General features: G+C 42.5%; 1 protein-coding gene across 4 annotated transcripts; it reads right to left on the reverse strand.

Annotated features, from left to right (window-relative positions):
• Positions 1–114: 114 nt before the first annotated feature.
• On the reverse strand, positions 115–20,689 carry FKTN (fukutin). Of its 4 annotated transcripts, XR_010793746.1 has the most exons (12): positions 20,617–20,689; positions 17,882–17,928; positions 16,698–16,882; positions 15,816–15,875; positions 13,632–13,835; positions 11,574–11,851; positions 10,563–10,695; positions 8,452–8,581; positions 7,760–7,893; positions 5,763–5,890; positions 2,922–3,706; positions 115–1,246 (listed from the first exon to the last, which is right to left on the reverse strand). XR_010793746.1 is itself a non-coding variant. In XM_066614594.1 (11 exons), the coding sequence occupies exons 3-11, from the start codon at positions 16,800–16,802 to the stop codon at positions 3,493–3,495; spliced, it is 1,383 nt and encodes a 460-aa protein (XP_066470691.1). In that variant the 5' UTR covers positions 16,803–16,882; positions 17,882–17,928; positions 20,617–20,689; the 3' UTR covers positions 115–3,492. The 4 variants fall into 4 exon arrangements, 3 of the variants coding, with proteins under 3 accessions (XP_066470691.1, XP_066470687.1, XP_066470688.1); XM_066614594.1 differs by having other exon boundaries at positions 115–3,706; positions 8,452–8,578; XM_066614590.1 differs by having other exon boundaries at positions 115–3,706.
• Between the last annotated feature and the right edge of the window lie 931 nt (positions 20,690–21,620).

The raw sequence follows: 21,620 nt of genomic DNA on the forward strand, positions 1-21,620 counted from the left end.
AGAGCATTATGACATTTTTAAAGCTTTCCCATAATTGAGCCACAGATTAACTTAAAAAATAAGAATGTCACGGTTACATTATAAATTCATTCATCAGATACACAAACACTGATATTTCCAAATAGCTCTACTGATTTTAATTTTTTATGCCTATTACATATAAAAGCTTAATAAGTACACACACATTTTACAAAAATTCCAAACATTTTCAGATGGCTTTGCAATGAGTAGCTTTCCCAAACTGGAAGGTTAAGAACATCTTTCTGCATAACCAAAGGAATAAAGACATCAAAAACTTGGCCCCAAACCAGAAGACATAAGCCTAGATCCCAAATTCACTTTCTCTGGATGGAGCCACTGACTAGCATGTTACATTTTGTTAAAAATAAATAAAAATGGTCAACAACTTCCTCAATAAGTTAACAATTTTTAATCATTTCAATACTGTTTTACCTAGAAGATGTGCATTCATTTTCTCTCTATTCATTTGCCTCCCTAGGAAGAAATTACAGAGCTTATACCACGTTAGAGAATATTCTCTGTCCACCTACAGAGTGCTACAATATTGTGCTTTGTATCACAAAGCTCCAAATAATTTAAACAGACATTAGGCCATAGTATACAGTATTATATATAATAAGCACCCCAAGAACACCTTCACAGATTTAGTGCTTCACTTCATCAAGTGCAAATACACTTCACAGGAACTCTGTTTCCTGGCCTTCTTTGCCCGATTTCAAGCTTCTTATATAGCTGCCCTTAATAAGGGTTGATGTGACAAATCAACATGCTAAAATTAATTTTCATTAATTAGCCTAAAGCAAAATAGCTTACCTTCAAATTACTCAGAAGTGGCAAGAAAATCTCATCACAAGGGAGGGCGAGAGCCTATTCACATGTTATTAAAAGTGGCATAGCTGCTGTCTCCTTGGGGCTGAATCCTATGATGCTCTGGTTACATCTGTAAAGAGGAACCAAGGTGGATCCAGGGAACAGTGGAGTTCCTTTCCATAATCAGCATCCCTAGTCAAGGATTCTGCTTGACTGCCTTACCTGGAGAAGTGGTAGTCACACCATTCCGGCAACATAAACCATGCTTCAGTGTGGACACAGTCAAGTGCAAGAATAAATCAAGCATATGAGCAAGCGACTAAAGTTGAAGCTTCATACATGTATTCCCCTCACACAGGCTAGGGGTGGCTAACTTCTGCATTCTTAGTAGCTCCGCAATTCTCCAAAAAGTGGCCTGAAGGACAGAAGCAACCTGAGCAACTCATGGTCAATTAGGCATTAGAATCAAGCAGTTGGAAGGTCAGTCATTGCCAAATGAACCCTGAGCAAGACAACAGAATGGTAGCCAACATGTTTAATTCTTGAAATCTGTTGGCCACCTCTTATCCAGACTCTTTGCAGTCTAGTCAGGAAAGTACCCAAAGTAATTCATTTTTGACACTAGGCGTGAGAAGATTCTGTGGCGCACATTTTATTCACATTCACACGTCATTGGTAATCCCAGTTTTCTTGACTTGTCCATTAAGGGGAGACAATAAGATTTCTTTCAGCTGTGCTGCCTTCTAAAACAAATACTGGACCATCTCAATTCAAAACAGGCATAGCAAATCACCCATCTTCCCTTTCAATTAAGCTCAACCGAAGCTTCAATCAAAACTGAAAAAAGTTGCTACTGACTACAGCAGGACTGCAGAGTTTGTAACCCAAAATACACCCATTAGGCATGTACAGTACAGATGTCTGCTAGGTGCTTGACAACTCCCCTATTTTTGCAGTTCTGGGCAGAACTGCAAACTTTTCTTATCCCCAGCAAATGTTAAAAACTTAACATTTATGGAGGGAACGGAGGCAGCAGCAGCCAGGCTGGCATTTTATCTGCTTACAGTCCAAGCTTTGCACTGCGTTGATGGCCAACCTGAAGGGCTGCCTTTAGAAAAAAAGAGGACACATCCTAGACCAGCATTGTTCTTGTCTCTGAATACTAGCTTCTCTCTGTGCAACCAAATTTGGGTTTCCTAAAGGCTTTTGGAAAGAAGATGACCTGTGGCTTGCATGACTGTAAATATTGTACAGACAGGAAAGAGACGCACACAACCTGCACCTCTGGGCACACCATCATGGGAGTAAGTCTCATTTAACTAAATGGGGCTTTCTACTGAGCAAACATACTGGGTGGTGGGACTATGATACAGCTACAGGGGAGATGCACATGTAGGAAAAGAAGGGTGGGGATTGATCATATTTTAAGCACCAAAGTATGAAAAGCTGTTGCTCTGCCTTCCACTCCCGCTGAGCCACATAGGATGGCAAGGGCAGCACACTGACCTTTTCAATTCACACTCAGACATAAGTAACCATTCAGAAGGCAGAGTAAGAACTGTGTCAATTTGATCATGACTAATGGTTCCCTTACTGCAGTGGTCCCCAATCCATGAGGAGCAGCTCCTGGGGGTGTTGCAGTGAACGCACAGGAGCGGTGCAGGATGACTGCTGCTAAGCAGTAAGCACCTGATGCAATGCTGAAAACAGCGATAAGAGGCTCAGCTTGGCAGACAGAGGTTTTCACTGCTGGAAGGGCCTACCTGCCCGCCCTGAGCCTCTTACCGCCATTTTCAGGGTCACTCCGTGGTCTCCAACCCAAAAGTAACTGGTGATGATATAATCACATCATGTGTCCTCACCACGTACTTCTGGGTTCTGAGCACTATGTCTGCAGCATGGAAGGCACTGTGCCAGAGATAAGTTTGGGAAGTGCTGCCCAACAGCAAAGATTCTTAGAGTGATCAAGGGAAGCATGGGCAATTGCTGACGGAAGTACATACACTTCCTTCAATTCTCTCAGTGTCCCTCATGATGAAATGCTAATATAGTCCCTGGTAAACAGCACAATACAGCACAAGAAGTATTACCTGCCCCAGCTGTTGACTGTCACACCTAGGAGAAATGGAAAGGCATGGCATACAGTGGGGGCAGCTTCTATTTTTACCACTTTGACCCTCATGCACGCTCTCTACCCCAGGAGTATTTAAATTTGCTGTGGCTCCAGGCCTTTTTAACTCCTTCCACACTGTAGGTCCTTGGTGGCGGGGCAAGACTGGAGAGCTAGCTGGTCAACCGCTCTTTATTTTCACCTCTGGATACTGGATAGTATTTATTCTGGCCTTTGGGAAGGAATGTTTCAACAATGTTGATTCAAAATGGCTGTCAAGTATTACTTTTCCTCTACAGTAGTTCTTTTGTATAGTTTCTCCTCCACAGTTCTCTGTCCCCAGCTCAAGGAAAGCATTCTTGGTATGAGTGCCAGAAGCTGTACAACCATTTTTGTGTTGTGCTGAAAAACATAACAACCCTCAATAAAATGGTTTACAAGACTCCTTTCAAAATGGATGATGCATCTCAAACATGAAAAAGACTTCTGGGTGGAGGCAGGTCAAAGAGCAGACATAAATGCATCCCAGCTTTCAGCATCTCACAGAGAGGTCAATACAGCTGAATGACTTCTTCCCATTCATCAATAGGCCAGATTCCATTCGACTGTACGTTGGGTGGGGAGGTTTTCCAGTCCCATGTCGTCACAGGTATCTTCCAGTCTTTACCGTAGTTGGCCTCAATGTAGTGGAGAGTTTCACATGGTACACGTACTTTGAGTTCTACAAACTCAGTCCAACATAGCGTAAACTTGGAAAACCGGTACCTGCAATATGAAAAGAAGAGTGAACAAAATGCAGGTTAAAAAAGATCTTATAATGCACTGAAATGTAACTTTCTGGCACATTTTGGGCATTAAATAACCCCAATAACCCTTATTCTGCAACAAGCAAAGCTAATTTTTGTAATTGGTATAAATTATGCAAACTAAAACTGTTGCCCAAACACTTTCAAGCAACACTTCACAGTCAAGAAGACTAGAAACATACTTTTTCTTCACCGCCAGCAACAAAAGGCTCAGATTCTCAGGAAGCAAAATTCTATAATCTGTCAGAACAACTTTGAATTAAGAGATACAAATTTGATACGCATTCTTGGACAATATTCTCTTCCAGGACAAGCCAATAACCTCAGGAAATAGGAACAAGGATCTATGCCAAAATTTATCATGGGATGAAAGCTCAATCAATCAGCCAAGGCTAAGCAGCTCTCTTAAAATTAGGCCAGAATCAGAAGAGTTAAAATGTTGCTGTTCGGTTGCCAGCAAAATGCCACCCATTGAGCAGGCAGTACAAGCTCAACACTACTGATTTATCCAAGATAATTAACACTGGCTTTGGAAGATCATCTGTATGTAAGTAAGTATGTGGGCAAGATTAATCCCAGTGGTTTTATACACATAGTACAATGTGACAGCCAAGGTGGTGCTGTGGATGAAGTACTTGACCTGGACCAAGGTGACCCGGATTCCAATTTTTGCTCATCCTTGAATCTGACAGCCATCATCTCTCAGTCTAACCAGTTCCCAGGATTGTCAAGAGGATAAAAATGGGATTTTCTATAGCCCCCATGGATGCCGCCCTGAGGTCCTGAAGGAAGCCAAGGATGCCAATTACAACAAACGTACTGTGCTCCAAAGCTTCTGCGGCGAGAATGCTATTTAGACATGGCATTCAGCAGTGATTAGAAAGGAAGATCGGTTTCCCTCCTCTATATTCCCCTAAAGTCCTGCTCATCCTGAAAAACATGCGATCTGCCAGAGACTCCCAGCCTTTCCCAGCATCAGCAGATTGTGCAGCGGTTCTGCCCCAGCAGGCTGTCATCGCAGGCCTGTGCCTCCTCTCATAAACACTAATGCAACACTTGTTGCAAAAACTGATTGAGGCCCCCTGTGCAAAGAAATGGCAAGATGTCAGAACAACTGGGGGGAGGGGGGCAAGCGAGAGAGGACTATGTTCTTTCTTAAAGAGAGAATAAATCACTTTTGCCCTACCTAATATAAAACTCTCTCCTGCAGCATGGGAAGATTACAAATCCTTGGTGGATTAAGAGGGTGGGAAAAAAAGATAATCATAAAACCAGTAAGCTCAGGAAAGAACCAAGGAGGAGGTACCTCTGCTTGCTCTCATTGTCCCTCCTTTTAACTTCTATGTATCTGATATGTCATAGACTATGCAGTACCTGTTTTAACAGAGATTAGATTTCAAGTCTACTGCAGGTCTTTCAAGAACATATAATCAGTACTGAATACACCACTACCTTAAAAGGCCTGCCACTCATTTTTCCCCTCACTCATTTGTTCCAGCCATAAGAGCAGATAGAACTTTAGAGAGAGAGAGAGAGTGCCATTCCTGCAGTCACAGAGCTGTGGTTTTCAAGTCACAGAATCCCAGTGTATGACAGAAGATTCCGGGACATGTTCTAACTACATGGCACACAGTTACATGGCACTACATGGTACACTGATCAGGATCATTGAGGCTCACATGGTCTGTGGCCAAGAACGTACTTAACAATCTTCAACAGTTTCATGTCACAAGGAAAGTCTGGTATAAAATTAAGCTAGTTGTCATTTAGGGAATTGTGACTGTATTACTGATCTTCTCATTGAGGAAACCTTGAGAAGTCTTTGTAGAAACCCAGGCTTCCCCAAAAGCCACTTAGAAAGTCAATGTCAGAAGATGACATTATTTCCTGTCTGAAGAGCAACTTTTACATGCTCTCATCAACACAGGTGCTCTTTGATAAGAGTAAGCCATGTTGCAATGCATCAGGTAGCTGGTTATTCCTTTCTCATGAAGATGACTGAGCCCAAGTCATACTTGAATTTCTTGCCCGATTTGGCCTGAGTTCCTCCATTCCACATGTGGTCATCCTCTTCATAGAAGAAAAAAATATCAAGTTTCACATCATCTTCTCCCTGAAAAGAGAGCTCCAAGCTATCTTCTACCTGCAAGGGAGACAAAGCAAAGCACCTTAGAGGACCCAAGGAATACTACATTATGGAGAAGGGGTGTCAAAGATAAGGCCCAGAGGCCGGATGTAGTCCGCAGAAGCTCTTTATCTGTTCCTCAGGTTCTCAGCGGCTGAGCAGTGCTGAGATGTTACTACTGTCAGGGGAGCACACATGAAAACTGGCTCTCCCATATCTTGAATAACAACAACACATCACTTCTGGCCCAGGTGCATCGGGACCCACCAGATGGACCTGGACCCCCACCTGAAATGCTCAGGGTCTGCCTGGGACCCCACTGGAAGGCTGGGACCCACCCGAAATGCTCAGGGCCCGCCCAAGACCCAGCAGGTAGGTTGGGATACATTGTCCACCCAAAACCCAAATGCCTAAATCCCACTGTCCACCCAAAACCCACCAGGTGAGCCAGGACCCACCAAAAATGCCCATGGCCCACCCAAGTCCCACCTGGTGGATCAGGATCCACCAGAAAAGCTCAGGGCCTGCTCAAGACCTCCCAAATGGGCTGCGGCGCATCGGAAATGCTCAGGGTCCACTTGAGACCCACCAAATGGGAGAGGTTCCACCGGAAATGCCCATGGCCCACCCAAGACCCACCAGGTGGACCTTTATCTGGCCCTCAGGCTCTCTGCAGCTGAGCAGTGCTGGGACGTTACTGCTGTAAGGGCAGCCCACTTGAAAACTGGTTCTCCCATATCTTGAATAATGGCATCACTTTCTGCCTAATGACATCACTTCCGGCCCTCAGCAGGCATCATGAACGCTGTTGGCCCTTGGTATGAAACGAGTTTGACACCCCTGTTATAGAGACTGCACAGGTGAGTGCTGAACATATGCATAACAGAGGCTGCACTTGAATGTATGATCTTTGTGTATGGACCTTCTGCGCCCATTTATTTATGCATTGTGTGTTTGAAATACTTATATGGTGTGTTTGAACAACAACAAAGCAGCTTTTCTTTTAGAGAGGAATTTGGGGGATATAAAGTTAAGATATAAATACAAAAACCAAGTCAAAAAATAATTTATACGGGTTCGTATTCTCTCTCAAGAATCAAGCAACTGTAAAGGTTAGTGTACACACACACACCCCTCACTTGATTTATTTCACTCATAATCAAGTGTGTGTGAAGTAACTCTATTGGAAAGCATCTCATTTGAGGCAACATAGAAGGTCCAATTATGGTGTTATTTATTGGATCAGGAGTGTCAAACTTAAGGCCCGTGGGTCGGATGTTGCCCTCAGGCTCTTACAGTGCCACCATCTGCTGCTGGGATGTTCTGATGAAAAGGCAGCCTGCATGATAATTGGGCCTCCCCATATCTTGAAAATATCAATATATTTTCCAATGCCCTTCTGTCACTGCAGCTAATGAGTTCCTAAGTGAGAAAAAAATGCTTGTTTCTGGTCATGACCTGCTTAATGACATCACTTCCTGCTTAATGACATCACTTCCAGCCCCCAGCAGGGTTTGACACCCATGTCTTAGATGGTCCACTCACAGTTAAAAGATTATTCAACACTGCAAGTATCCAGTGAATGTCAAACATGAATCAAAGGACCAATAGTGTACGCCTCTTACTATCAAACTCGGTAAATGGTCACCAAGACCATTCTGATGAACCACCTTTCATAAAATGTTCTAGTTCCGTGAATCTAGTCATACTGTTATGATATTACGATTGTCAATGGTACATACATACATCTAGAAAGTTTAATGGTGTGCAAGGATTAAGGCACAAACGTTTTCCTTGTAAAACCATGCATTGCAGGCACCTTTAAATAGACAATTATCTAAGAGGGGCAAAGATCAAAAGTCCACCAACCATCAAATCTCCACCAACCTTGCCAAACTTGTGCTTTAGTGGCAGCCCTGCCATCTGAAATGCTGGAATAATATCTGGTTTGTAGTCTTGAATAAAAATCCCCAAGTCCACATCTTTGCTGTAAGAAATAATATTGCACTGGCGATACCAACCTAAAAGCACAAAAGCAGATCTGTCAGCTTTGGGGCAACTCCAGAAATCAATATGCAGCAGCTCCCAAGGTGGTGAAATAAGTTCACTTTCGTAGAAGCTGAGACATTTAACTCTTTCCCAAGAAAGACAGGTGCCTGTTAGTGAAAAATCAGTCTTCAGAAAAGAGCACTTAAAAACAGAATCAGGACCAAAAAAGCTACAAGGGCTCAAGACAAGGGGCTTCTATCAGCCTAGTGAAAGTTTTGATTTTTTTTTCTATTTTCTATTTTGCAAACAGTTGGTTGCCAGCAGAGTGAGAGTGAGGGAGAAGAGACACTGAACAGAGAAAAATGCACAACACAGATTCAAATCTAAAGCCCCCTTGGATTCACAGCTCTGGTTTCATGGTTCTTTGGATCCTGGCCTAAATATTGAGTTCTGGTGGATTCCTCATCCTAACCCACAGTATCAATGACACATCTTGTACCACACGCCCACAGCTGCTACAACACAGCTAGTTCTTAATTCCAGCCCTGGAGCCTGAGAAAATGTTGCCTAGTTCCAATGAGATACCTTACCCAAGCAAGTTCCGCTACTCAACCAGAATTTCACTCCCAAACCGCCCAATGTCTGAGCTGCGAGATGCAGTAGTGACTTGGCTTTTTTCCTGAATTCCACTGCTTCGAGAGACGCATCATCAGGGTACTGCTACAAAAACGATGAAAAATAATTACTTTCGCACCCTGCATTAACAGTTTATGAAACACATTCCCCATGTTCCAATGCCACCCAGTCTCTTGGCTTTCCATAATTATTCTCAACACTTCTTTACCCCTAACTGTTATGTCTGCTGAAGACATTTTAGTGGTTGCTGAGAGGAATTAAGAAATGATGTTTCTTACTGCTTATTATGGACTAATGCAACTGTGGTAAAGAAACATGGAGGGTCGCCTCTGGACTGCATACTGCTGCCCCTTAAAAAAAGGGACACTGTCACTTCTGGTAGGTCCTGACAGATTCTCATTCTAAAGTGTGGGTCCGGTTGCTAAAAGTTTGAGAACCACTGCTTTAGGGGAAAAGACATGGCTCACTAGTAATAGAGCACCTGCCCTGCATGAAGAGCATCCCTGTTCATTCCCTGACTAAAAGTTTCAGAACCATTGGACTAAATTGTCAGAAAAAAACTGGCTCCTTCCCTCCCTCCTGGTTGCAAGATGCTTTTGAACAGGGTTGAAAGAGAAGGATAAATAAATATTGAAGAAAAGGATTCAGAGAAGGACATTTTAGAAAACCTATATGATGAGTCACGTTTAAATGGTATTTTTGTTAACTTTCTCAAATGCAGATGCCCCCACAGATACAAGGCACTGTATCAGAAATTGCACATAAGAAATTAGGTACAACTCAGTCCAATAATACAAGTCCCATTCCCCCCATCCCAAAAGTGCAGTTATGATTTTCACCTTCACCACAAAGAACATAGCCAAACATACTGTTGAGCTTTATAAGGAGCTACAGAGAATACAATTCAAGAGGTTCTCAAACACTTGAGGGAAAGAACCCAAACAAGTCATTAAAGTAGCAATTTTTTCTGATCTGGTATGGTTTGCAAACTAGTAAAGCATTCTTCTACTTGTTTCGCAAAATTCATTCAATACTATCACACAATGCATTTTCATTCTTTGGCGCCACCAAGTGTCAAAGTCATGTAGCAAATCTTGCCTATTAATACTACTGTAGTCTGGCTTCCGTAGTTCAGCTTCTGGCTGAAGTAGTCTGGCTTCAGACTACAGTACAGTACAGACTTTCAGAGTATAGAGTTCAGAGTTCAGTAGAGTTCAGAGTTCAGAGTGTAGTACAGACTTTCAGAGCGCGATACCATAGTCTTTTGAGACTGAAGGTTGCCAACAGAAGTCTGGCTTCTGGGATACAAGGTTAAGCTGCTGAGTTGAAGTGGGAAAGGTTAGCATGGTTTGATCAGACGCCATTTCCACTATATTTAGGATTTAAACTTTAAAATAAGACTACGGCCAAGATCCACACAAGGTTTGGATTTGTTCCTCTTGAGCAGAAACTTTCTGTAGGGAAAATTTATTTTTGAAACAGAAGGGAAGTTTCCAAAACAGCGCATGATGACTTTCTGCTCAAGTCACAAGCCCTCCCTTGGGTATGCCGAAAACAACTCTTTGTATCCTGGGCTACAGAGCTATCCAAACCATGGCAAACTATACATCCAAATGGATAAATATCTAAATACAAATCACTATTAAGAAACTGAAAATGAGTTTGACCTTTCCAGTTTGTCTCTGTAGCAGCTTTTTGGCCAGTGTAAGCCTTGTAAGACAGAATGCAGTCAGTCAAGACTGCACAAACAGTGATTGTCCAAGCTGAGCGCAGCTCATGAGCCTGCAAGAGGCAGGTGGCTTACTGAGGAATGGTGGGCCACGGTACCTTGCAGCACTCGACTTGGACAGTCCCAGGCTGGTACAGAACATTTTGGTAGGATTCAATAAACTGAGAACATACACACACTTTCTGTATTACCAATGCTTTTTAAATGTGTTCACGTTTCGGTTAAGAATCCCATACAACTAACATTTTAATACCTGCTATTTTAAAACTAGGGACAAAATGAACACACATGAAAGAGGTTTGTATTGGGAAAGACATACAACTTGATACCACTAACCTGAAAGAAAGACCGAGCTTCTCGGAACCTACATTCAATAAACCTGGAGTGGGATCGTTCCTCTAGGAAATGGGATATCTCTTTTGGAATCTGGACTATTAACCCATCAATGGAAACACTTAGCAGCTCCAGCCTGCCATGGAAGAAGGCACACAAGGTTTACATTAACCTTATCAACACATCCAATAAAAAAAGAGCAATTTCCTTTTCATTTTCCATCATTAAGGTCTGTTGATAACTTTTATGTGTGTATGATCTTCCATTATTAGTTTGCCTAATTCTCCTTTAAAGCATTCTCTGTATCTCGTTGAAAAGAATTCTGTAAGTTAAAATGCAACGTGAGAAGCCTGTCCTGAATTTACAGCCATTGGATAACTCTGAGGGCCCAATTCTATGGGCTGTGGTACCGGTGCTGTCCTGACCCCCCCCATAAGACATTTTGTGCCAGCACTGAGGGTGTGCGTGGGGAGAGGCCAGTGGTAAACTGGGCTGGTGGCAAAGCTTTTCGGGACGCAGAACTGGGCAGAGGGAGGAGAAGAGTGGCCATGAAAGGGGGTAGCGACGGTGGCAGATTCTGCTGCTGAATCCTAACCCCTCTCCTGGGTTGGGAAGCACAACATGTGCCTCCTTGGTTCTGCACCTGCTAAATAGTGGACATAGCTCTAAAGAGACCCATTGGGGTTGCAACCGCATTACTCCGGTGGCTGCCCCTGTGCCCATAGGATGCGGCGGCAGCCATTTCAGCGCTGCTGCTCCTCTGGGTGCTGGGGTAATATAGGATTGGGCTGGAAGTTTTATTATGCAAGAGAATGTAAAAAAAAGATTGTCTCATTACCTATATTAGTCAAATGTAGTAATTTATAGTGTGACTGAACCTACAATTCCACAGGTCTGATTTTATCTATATTTTAGCATAGATGTGAAGCAAGTCTGACAGCTTTTTTGGTAAGAAAGAAAACCCACAAATCATTTTTTTCTTTTTAGTGAAAATGTTGCTTTGCTGCTTCTTACTTGTCATAGGCTCCAGGGTAGCGGCCAAACTGTAGCTTCCGGAAAGGCACAAACTTCCGGTCCACATGACGTTTCAACCGCAGTGGTCCGTGCCAAAGATAGTTGCCACTCCTCTCATAAAAGACCACGAGGTGGATAGCATGAGTTGCCAGTCTGAAGATGTAGTGCAGGGGAATCTCAGTCCCAGAGAGGTCTTCCATCCCTTCTAGGCGTGGGTCTTTGTTCTGAATCTTTAGCCAGTGGAATCCCACCTTCTCAGCAGCTCGGAGTAAGCCCACCTGAAAATGACACACTACATTTGTGTCGATACTCTTTAAAAAAAAAAATCACAATTCTGTGTCATAGCACAATTCTGTGCTAAAGGAAAGAACTGAAGGAACGAACACAAGAACTGACAAAACAGATCTATAGTAATTACACCACTTCCCAGTGGGTCTTTCTTGCTAATACAGACAGTATATGTGAGCTTTCAGCTTCTACTGTTTTGCAAAACCAAACCACTGATGAACATTTTAAGAAAACCACTCTTGAGAAATGGGGGATAATGAAAATCTCTCAGTGAAAGTGGCATCTCTATTGAATTTAATTATTAAGAGAAGGAGGAGGCAGTTAAACACAAATGTAAAGTAAGGTTAGGATTTTATAGTTTTTAAATTGTTTACTGGTTTTATATATATTTGTGTGTGTGTGCGTGTGTATTGTATGTCTATTCTGCTAATAAAGGGTTGATGATGATGATGATGATGATGAACACAAAGAAAAGTTACTTTTTGATGCAGTATTGTCAACTACAATCAATCCAGTGTACCTTAACCCTGTGATTTTCACATTCTGTCTTGAAGGAACCCTTTGCATGCTGACGTCTCAATCAAGGAACCCACAATGGGTACAACAGAACCCTTGCTCTTTGCAGAACATTCTGGGACATGTTTTAGGATTTGCACACATTTCCAGTGCGGTAGTGACCTGGCCACTTTACCCTCAAAGCGCCCAAAAGCCAAAAGGCCACCCTCACAAGTCTCCTACAACAGTGGACTTCTGGGGAAAATTGGTAGTGGAACAACTCAGATGATATTTTAATAGTCCAATCACCTCCACATCATACAGGATGAGTGCATTTACAGCACAGCCACATCCTGACCACATCCTTCCCCTTGCAACCAGAGCAATTTGTTTAGTCATGCAGGCAGGATGGAGGAGTTTATCCCAAGTTCCACTCTATGCATGCTGCTAGGACTATTTTTAAAAATTGTTTTCACAGTGTGTGGTTCAATACATTTATCAACTTATCTGACTGTGCATTTTTCAAGTGTACAACAGGGGTTTCCAACTACGGCCCAGGGGCCACATCTGGTCCACCACAAGATTTTATCCAGCTCACAATAATTTGTTTTCTTGGTCAGAGCATTTGCTAATGCTTGACATTTTACTTGTTATATATCATTTCTCAGTTTAAGCACGGCCTTGTTTCTTTGCAAGTGTCACACTTTTGTTCTGAATTATATCATGCCGATTACAAAAATGTTCCAAGTAAAACTTATTCACTCGTTTAAATTTCATTCATTCATAAAACTGATTTTTTTTTGAAAATGTTTAAAATATACGATGCGGCCCTCATTATGAAAAGTTTAGAGACCCGGATGTACAACATTCACAATCAACCTTTTCATCATGTTAATGTATAACATCTTTCCTCTGCTTCTTGTGTTTTTCTCCAATGACTTTCTTTCTAAGAAATGTCACTATACATAGGCATTTAAAGGTCAAGGAGAAGATGTACCATCTCCAAATGCCAGCGCCTGGGACATTTAAGAAATCTACACAATTACCATTTGCACTACCCTGTGGTCAGCCCACTGGACACATTTCCCTTGCCTTAAGCGTGCCTTGCCTTGCCTTTACAACTCACTATAGACTTTGAATTGCTGAATATTTTAACTTTATCATCTTAAATAAATGCTCAGCATAGCATGACTGGGAAAGGTTTATCTTACTTCAAATATTATATAAGGGAAATATTATAATTTTCCTTATAATAAAAGGAAAATATAACCTTACCTCAAGCTTCCATGTTTTGTCCAACAGCGCAAAAGTAGTGAAGTCCCGTGGAGCACAGAAGTACTTGCATTCTGAGTGGTGGCCATCAGGGGAAGTTCTGAGCTGTTCCAAGTCTATATTAATCAACCCCAGAAGCAATGGATCAATAAGATATACAGGTATGTTATGACTGGACATCAAACCAAGGAACTTCCGAACCACATGCTGTTTAAAAAGATGGGGCGGGGGAAGAAGAAATACAAATGAATAAATAAAATGAGTTAGCCATATGTATGAAAAGACTAAATATGTAATTCAGTCAGCATTCAAAATTGGTATTGTACTAATTATGGTCAGGATCCAAAGAATTTCATAAGTGTATCCCAATAATCTGGGCCTGCCCTGTGACATTTTTGACTTTTTCTTCCTCTTTGAGCACTGGTTAACACACATTATCACAAATTACTTCCATTTCAAAAGCAATTTGCCATGTGCCATTGTGGGCATGCCATGCAAAGCTGCTGTGTGATTAGCACAAGTCCCACTTCCTCCTGGATGCATAGAACTAGTTGCGTAGTTTTTGGGATCCTGGACCAAGACCCATAAGTTCACCCTTGAACAATGATATCCATCATGATTCACAAGACTGTTATTATGCCAAGAACAAAAATACATAATGTGCAGAAAAATCAAAAGTCACAAATGTGGTAGCATTCTACTAATCCTAGAGTAATAGTTTCTGGACAAAAAGTGGACTTTAATTCCACAATAATATGTGGGGGTCTCAAATACTGAAAATTTTTTCAGTTTCATTTAATAGAATTCAAACTACAACTGAAAAAATACTAGCATTGAACATAATCAGTTACTTAAGCCATTTTCAGAAATCTTCATCAACTGTCAATGTCCATGCAGGACAGTAATCCCTATGACATTTCACAAACTCTTTCACACATGCTTCAAGTCCAACAACAGTGCAACCTTCGGTATGTTCATTTAGAAATAAAAAAAACCAAGGTTCAGTGGAGTTTACTCTGGGAGAAATGTGCAGAGGATTGCAACCCAATATGTCTTGCAACCTTCCCAGACGTGGCAACAGGCGTTCAAAAGCTTTTACACCTCAATACCCATAGTAACAAAGAAATCAGTTTAGCATCCTTATAAAACAGGGTATATTTAAACTTCAGGTCCGCAGTGTTTTCAAATTGTGAGTTGGAACCCATTAGGTGGGTCGCGAGTCAATTTCAGGTGGGTCCCCATTCATTTCAGTATTTTATTTTTAATATATTGATGCTACCATGGTATGTGACTACATCAGGGGAAATGTTACAGCACTGTACTGTTAAAGGGTTACTATGTATACGTTTTAACCAGTGATAGTAACTGGAACTTACTCCTAGATAAGTGTGGGTAGGACTACAGCCTAGGATTGTTAAACATTTTCCTGCTTGATGATGTCACTTCTTGTCATGACATCACTTCTGGCGGGTCCTTACAGATTCTCATTCTAAAAAGTGGGTCCAGTTGCTAAAAGTTTGAGAACCACTGCTTTAGGGGAAAAGACATGGCTCACTAGTAATAGAGCACCTGCCCTGCATGAAGAACAACCCTGTTCATTCCCTGGCATCTCCAAGTAGAGCAGAAAAAATGCATGACTGAAACCCAGGAGAGTGGCTGCCAGTCAGTGTCAACAAATCTGAGCCAGATGGACCAGTGGCCAGACTCCATAGGAACTCAAGTGTGCAACTGTAGATCTGGCTGTGGACACTGCACCAGCAAAGCATGCGAAGTCCTTTAACCTGAAGCTTGATAGAGGCAACCTCTCTTTCTTAGCTTGCTGAAAGCCAGTGTGGAACATCAGACAGACCTTTATTTAGATGCAGACACAATGACAGACACAATGACAAAGCTGGATCAGACCAAGAACATCATGAACCAGTACATGTTCCACATCCAAATGCACCCCATTGGCGACTACACCACACCATCTACATATTCACATCCCACTAGCATTTTAGTGGGGCTTATACCATGAATTTCAGAAAAAATGACGTGCTACTTGTTTCACTTGTAAATTCTAGGCTGTATGATGACAACAGGAAAAGCTACACAATGACCGTTGCTGGAAGAAGCACAAAACCCATTGAATGAAGCAGTGCCAGGAAAGTTAAAAAAAGAAAAGAAAATGAAAGCACTGGACCTTACCCCTGGTCGACTATCTTGTCCTGCCTTGCTCCCCTTAATCTTTGGAAGAACGGCTCCATTCTGACACCACCGAACAAAAGAGAAAAGGGTTTGCAAGTCAAATCCCAGTCCTACCATCAAGTTATAATTATGAAAAGGAAAAATTCAATGACATTTTCCACTAATGTAACAGTACAGTATACCGTTTCTATTTGAACCCAAGTCTTGGGGGTGGTAAAATTCCTATAGTAGCAAAATTGTCCCCAATGCTCTTTCCCTCCCACAAAGTTGGACGGCAAAGGATAGGCAATGGATAAATATTTACTGAGGCTTGACAGGAACATGGAACCATAGTAAATTCAGGCCTAGAAAATGGTCTGAGAGCACCTCTCTTTCTTATGCTGTTAAAACTAAGGAGATCTCATCTTGGCCTGGATAGGAGTGCACCAGTGAGGGGGTGCAGATCTGATTTAAGCAGCCCTTGCCTCAGACTCATAGCCAACCAGAGTCCTTTAGAACTTCAGTGTGTATGCTTATGAAGTACCTGCAGGAATATTAGATTGAATTCCAAGCCAGATTGATCAGAAGAGTGCCCATATTTATATAAAAGCTCTGTTCTGCTTGGCTACTAAAAGGCCAGACTGTGAATCAGGGTGTTTCAAATCTTACAGCCTGATCTTAGCCATGTTTACTCAGCATAAGCCCTACTGGTTGCAATGGGACTTGCTTCCAAGCAGGTATGCTGCTTTAGGACTCCTGCCCTAATTTTATCTCTTCCATCTGTAGGTCATGGAATACGCTTCATGGAATTAGACATTTTAATTGGTATAAGCACTTCCCTAATTTCAGCATAATTAATCTGTTCTATACAAACATATTCCATGAAATTGTAAATATTTTTACCTTAGGAGACAAATAATACTTATAATAGTACAACTGGAAGAGGAGGAAGACTGAGCTTGTCAAAGTAAGAAGACCCAGCACCACGTTCTTGTTAATTCTCTGCATTAGTCTTCAGGGCTGACTGGACCATTGGTGGAGAAGAGCTTGGTCCTTCTCATCTTTTCAGGTGGCCTTCTCTGACTTGGCTGTGGGGAAACACAGCTGTGAAAAACATCCCGCACTGAATTAAAGGGACCACAGGGGTCTGCATCGGTTATTAGTGCATATAAGAAGATCTAGTTGTTGTTTTTTTTAATGCATGTAGACTAAATACTTGTGCATATTCCAGTTGGGGAAAAAAGATAGCAGTTCAGTAAACCAGAATGCAAATCACTCCCTATATTACAGTATTCTTAAAATCTATTTTTAATCTCAATAGCAAGGGGAAGAAACAAACATAAGACTAAACAATGCCCAATACATGCCCCAAATGCCTACAACTAGGGACATGATCTAGTTAAGGTTTATCACTTTTAAGTCCTATTTATTTCATTGGGCGCAGGCTGTGCGTGTGGTCAATTCTCCCACTGAACTCATGGGACCTGCATATACCCATTTCACTTATGCAACACAGTGTGTAAAAAAGAACATACAATGAAAATTTATCTGTACTTGCTGTCTAACTAAGCCAGAGATCTCATCAAAGTGTCTTGGTAACTCCTGGCAAAGGTCTCTCTCTAAAACATTCTTGGGAAGTATGTTATGTCTATTGGTTAACCTCTACTTATATGCTTCCTGAAGCTCTCAAAGAACTCCAGGTTGGCGAAGCACAACTTCCCTCTGCAGAATCTGTGATGATCCTGTGCTACATAATTCTGGCTTTAAACATGCATTCCATCTTCTTATACAGCACAAACATTATGCTAACTAACCTGCAATTTCTATGCTTCCCCCAGAATGCTTTTTAAAATTTGATAATTTTGATTGCTTTTCAACTGTCTAGCAAGGAAGCATATTTTAAGCTACAATTCTTTCAAAAGATCATTTCAACACTAAAATAGCTTTGGGGTGTATGCTGGGGTGACCAAACTTGCTTAACATAAGAGACACATACGATAAACTTCAGATGTTTGCGAGCCGTAAAAGAAATGTTTGAGAGCAGCAATTTTTAAGAAGCATTTAATTTCTTAAATATATTTACTCACCATGAACATTAAACGTACGCTTTCTCCAGTGGACTCTCGGTGTATACCTGGTAGATAATTATAAAACTTGAACATTTTTATTTACCTTTTACATGAATTGTGATGCAAAAAGCTCAGCCTACATATTTCCGTGAGCTGCACATGATAAGTTAAAGAGCGGTATGTGGTTTATAAGCTGTGGTTTGGCCACCCCTGATATATGCCATCTGTACCTGGTGGACTTGCTAATTTCTAAATTTGTAGAGGAGCTCCAACTCAGTTCTAAGAGTTGCCCTCCCCTAAAATAGATATTGAAACATGAGGATCTCTCCAACACCTCCAACAGCAAAGACCCAAAGAATTTTCAGCTTCACTACAATCTCCATTTCCACATTTAGCAATCCTTTCACTTCTTTGCAGTCTAAATAGTCCCAACTTGCCACTGCTTGAGGTATAAAGATGTGTTTATGGCTAGTCTCAGTATTTTTAGCAACAAGTTCTAAACAAGCATTCAAGTTATTTTTCTGCTTGCTTTGTCTGTGTCAGACATTTGTTTTGCCAGAGTTCGTACTTCTCACTGGGACAAGATGTCCATCTTTCAGAGCCCAATTTCTTGCATTTTATAACTTATTCAGCTCTGCTCCTTAACCATGCTAGCATTCTCTTGGACTTATTTGCATCTTTCCTAATCTGGGGAAGATACCTTCTGCATAGCTTCTATTGTTATTAATTTAAAAAAAAACAAAAAAACTTTCAATTGTTCCAGAAAGATTTCGGTATATTTCTCAAATCTGGAAGTTTTGTTCCTTTTTCACAAGCTGAGGATGCATTCATACAGCCAAGTTAATGCTTCAGATCCACATGCACTATGGGGAAGAAAGAAGTCAACATCCCCAGGCCTGCAGGACCTTAACACTGAATTCTATGGAGACAAGCACAGGTCAGAGAATGTTATTACTGTATTGTATGTTTTAAAATATTGTAAGCCTCCTGGGGGAGTGGCCTCTTCAGAGATAGAAAGGTGGGATATAAATATCTAGATGAATAAATGGATATTTGAAGCCACCCGTTACAACTTTTTATCTTTCAAATACTTCCTTTTTCCTCCTCCATCTCAAGCTGATTCCCAGAGCCTCGGTCAGGTGCAACACTATAATAGCAACCAAACTAACAAGGAGAAAACTCAAAAAGCTTGTGTCAAGCTCTGTGAGGCATCAAAACATAATCAAACTAGAACCTTTTCCCTCCACAGACTCTCCCTAATATACAGCTTGTGCTTTTGACCCAAGGATAAAATTCTTCATTTCCTACCACTGAGAATCAGTAAAGGGGGGGGGGGCAAGAGAGATACACCTTTTGAATGTCTACCTGCAACACACCCATTGAAAGAGACAACATCTCAGGAAAAGTTATTTTTCTATATACAATTTTAAACCACGTTACTCCCATGACTCCCACTTGTGATGCAAATTCTACCTCTCCAAATCACTTTCAGCGAAGCTGTCATCCCCCACTGAAACAAAATCACATAAAGCAGTAGTTTCCAAACTTTTTCAACTGGTGGCTCCCCATTAGGGTTACAATCCACATTGTATAGGGTGGTGGGTTTTCCCAAGGATTCTGCAGCTCCCCAAGCTGGTTTCCGCAGCTCTCTGGGGAGACACAGCTCACAGTTCGGGGACCACTGACATAAGGGTAATGAGCTTGCCCTTTCTCTCCCTCTCTTCACTGATATTTATAATGCATTGTTTATCAACATTTGTCCCCAATGTTACCATTTTTAATGGTCCACTTAATGATGTCATTGCCAGTTGCTTCCAGGCTGGAAGGCCAGGCGCAACACAACACACGCAGGTAAGGGGCTCATGGTGAACGGCAGGTCTTTTTTGATTGCACAAAAAGTGCACCCTGGAGCTCTGCCTGCTGAGCCAAGCCTCCTACCACAGTTTGTTGCATTGTGTTGTTGGTCTCACTGCAAGGTGTCAGGGATCTGCCCGTCCTTATCACTGCTTGTCACAACGCGTTGCTGTTCTTGTTGCCAGGTGGTGGGGATCTGGATGTCCTATGCATACCACCCAGAGTGACCAGGCGTCCTCTTTTTCCAGGACATGCCCTCTTTTCTAGCCTCGTGTCCTGGAAAGGAACTGAAATGTCCTCCTTTTCCCTGTGAGTGGGCCCCTGCAGGCAGTGCATAGCCTAATTTACAAATTATGTGTAATATAGTTTTCTATATAGCTTCTAATTAATAAATTACATGTCATATAATATTATGCTTAATAATAAGTAACATATTGTTTAAATTAACCACATGAAATCCATATACAGTGTTTTTAGCTTGTATTTTGGCATGTCCTACACTTTGGGGTGCCTGGTCCTCTGTTGCGGTTATGACATCTGGCCCCCCTGGGACCACCAGGCACCACCTGGAGTGCCACCAGTGGCACAAGCAGCACTGACTGAGAAACACTGTGGCAGTAGGTTGTGATACACTGAGTCAGCGTGTCGCATTCCTGCCCAGGCACTCCCAAGGGCAGCACTCCAGCAGCTGCCACCCTGACGGACACAGCAGGCAAAACAAAGGGGGTGGGAGGAGGGCAGGGGGCAAGCAGAGCCAGCCCCCCCAAAGCCTCTCAGCGCAGCCCAGGCACACCCAGGGCCCCCACACACTGACTCAGGGCAACAAGGCAGCAGCTGCAGTGCTGAGCTCTGGCAACAGGACGGGACAGCAGCAGCTCCCTCCACTTCCCCCCCCTTACCGTTCAGACGAGGATGGAGACGCCTCACGCCCTCCTAAAGGCAGGCTCTGGGGTTGTTGTATTTTTTTTTGCGACACCCTGCTTGACGGCCCCCTCCCCTCGCGAACGGCAATTTCACGCTTTACGGCAGCAGGGGCTCAATTCAATTCAGTTCACCTCCATGCAACCCACGCCTGCTTGGAAGCAAAGCCCGCTTATTCTTTCAACGGGAGGGGCTTCCTCCTAGGCGCAGGGGAGCCTCACCGCCCCATCCCGTTTGCCATGCTTGCTTAGGCTGTAGTCCTATCCCCACTTTTCTGGGAGTAAGCCCCATTGACTATAATAGGGCTTACTTCTGAGTAGACTTGCAGAGGCTTGAGCTCTGAGGCTGCAATTCTATCCCCACTTTCTTCTGAGTAGACTTGCATTGGATTGGGCTCTTAGGCTGCAATCATATCGACGCTTACCTGGGAGTAAGCCCCGTTGACTATAATAGAACTTACTTCTGAGTAGACACGCAGAGGATTGGGCTCTTACGCATGCCATGGCAGTGGGATCTCCAGGTCAGCGTGCAGAGGGATGGCAGCAGCACCCGTAACCCATTGCTGCCCTGCCCACAGGTGTACACATCTGGTCCCTGTTGCATTTATGCAACGTTGGGCCGAACTGGCTTTAAAAACAGGCAGAGTGCGCGCATCGGGTTAGAAGGGAAAGATACTTGTAGGAGAAATTTTGGCCAGTGGAGAAAATTTTGGCCAGATAAATGTGGATAGGATGGCAGCCTTATTTCCTGTGCAACTGTTAGTTGGAGTTGGAATAGATGGGGGCAGGATGGTTGCCCATTTGAAAACTAAGACCAGCAAAATGTGAGCCACACAAAACATCTGAAAGAAGATCCTTCTGCTTGTGTGTGTGAGAGATATTGGGGGGGGGGGGACCCACCGCTGCCCTGAAATAGCTGTGCTACAACCCTGGTTCTCTGCATTAGTTCTATGGGCAGCTGCGTCACTGCAGTTTTGTTTTCG

The sequence above is a fragment of the Tiliqua scincoides genome, chromosome 2 (genome assembly GCF_035046505.1).
Source record: "Tiliqua scincoides isolate rTilSci1 chromosome 2, rTilSci1.hap2, whole genome shotgun sequence".
In the NCBI taxonomy this organism is placed as follows: Eukaryota; Metazoa; Chordata; class Lepidosauria; order Squamata; family Scincidae; genus Tiliqua; species Tiliqua scincoides.

What these genes read in the sequence shown, in the direction of transcription:
- FKTN (XM_066614590.1), bottom strand. Translation starts at nt 16,802, where the DNA reads ATGCAGAGAATTAACAAGAACGTGGTGCTGGGTCTTCTTACTTTGACA. An exon ending in GACAAGATAGTCGACCAGGG is followed by an intron (nt 13,836 to 15,815) that starts GTAAGGTCCAGT and finishes CTTTTTAAACAG; the next exon opens with CATGTGGTTCGGAAGTTCCT. An exon ending in ACAAAACATGGAAGCTTGAG is followed by an intron (nt 11,852 to 13,631) that starts GTAAGGTTATAT and finishes TGTCATTTTCAG; the next exon opens with GTGGGCTTACTCCGAGCTGC.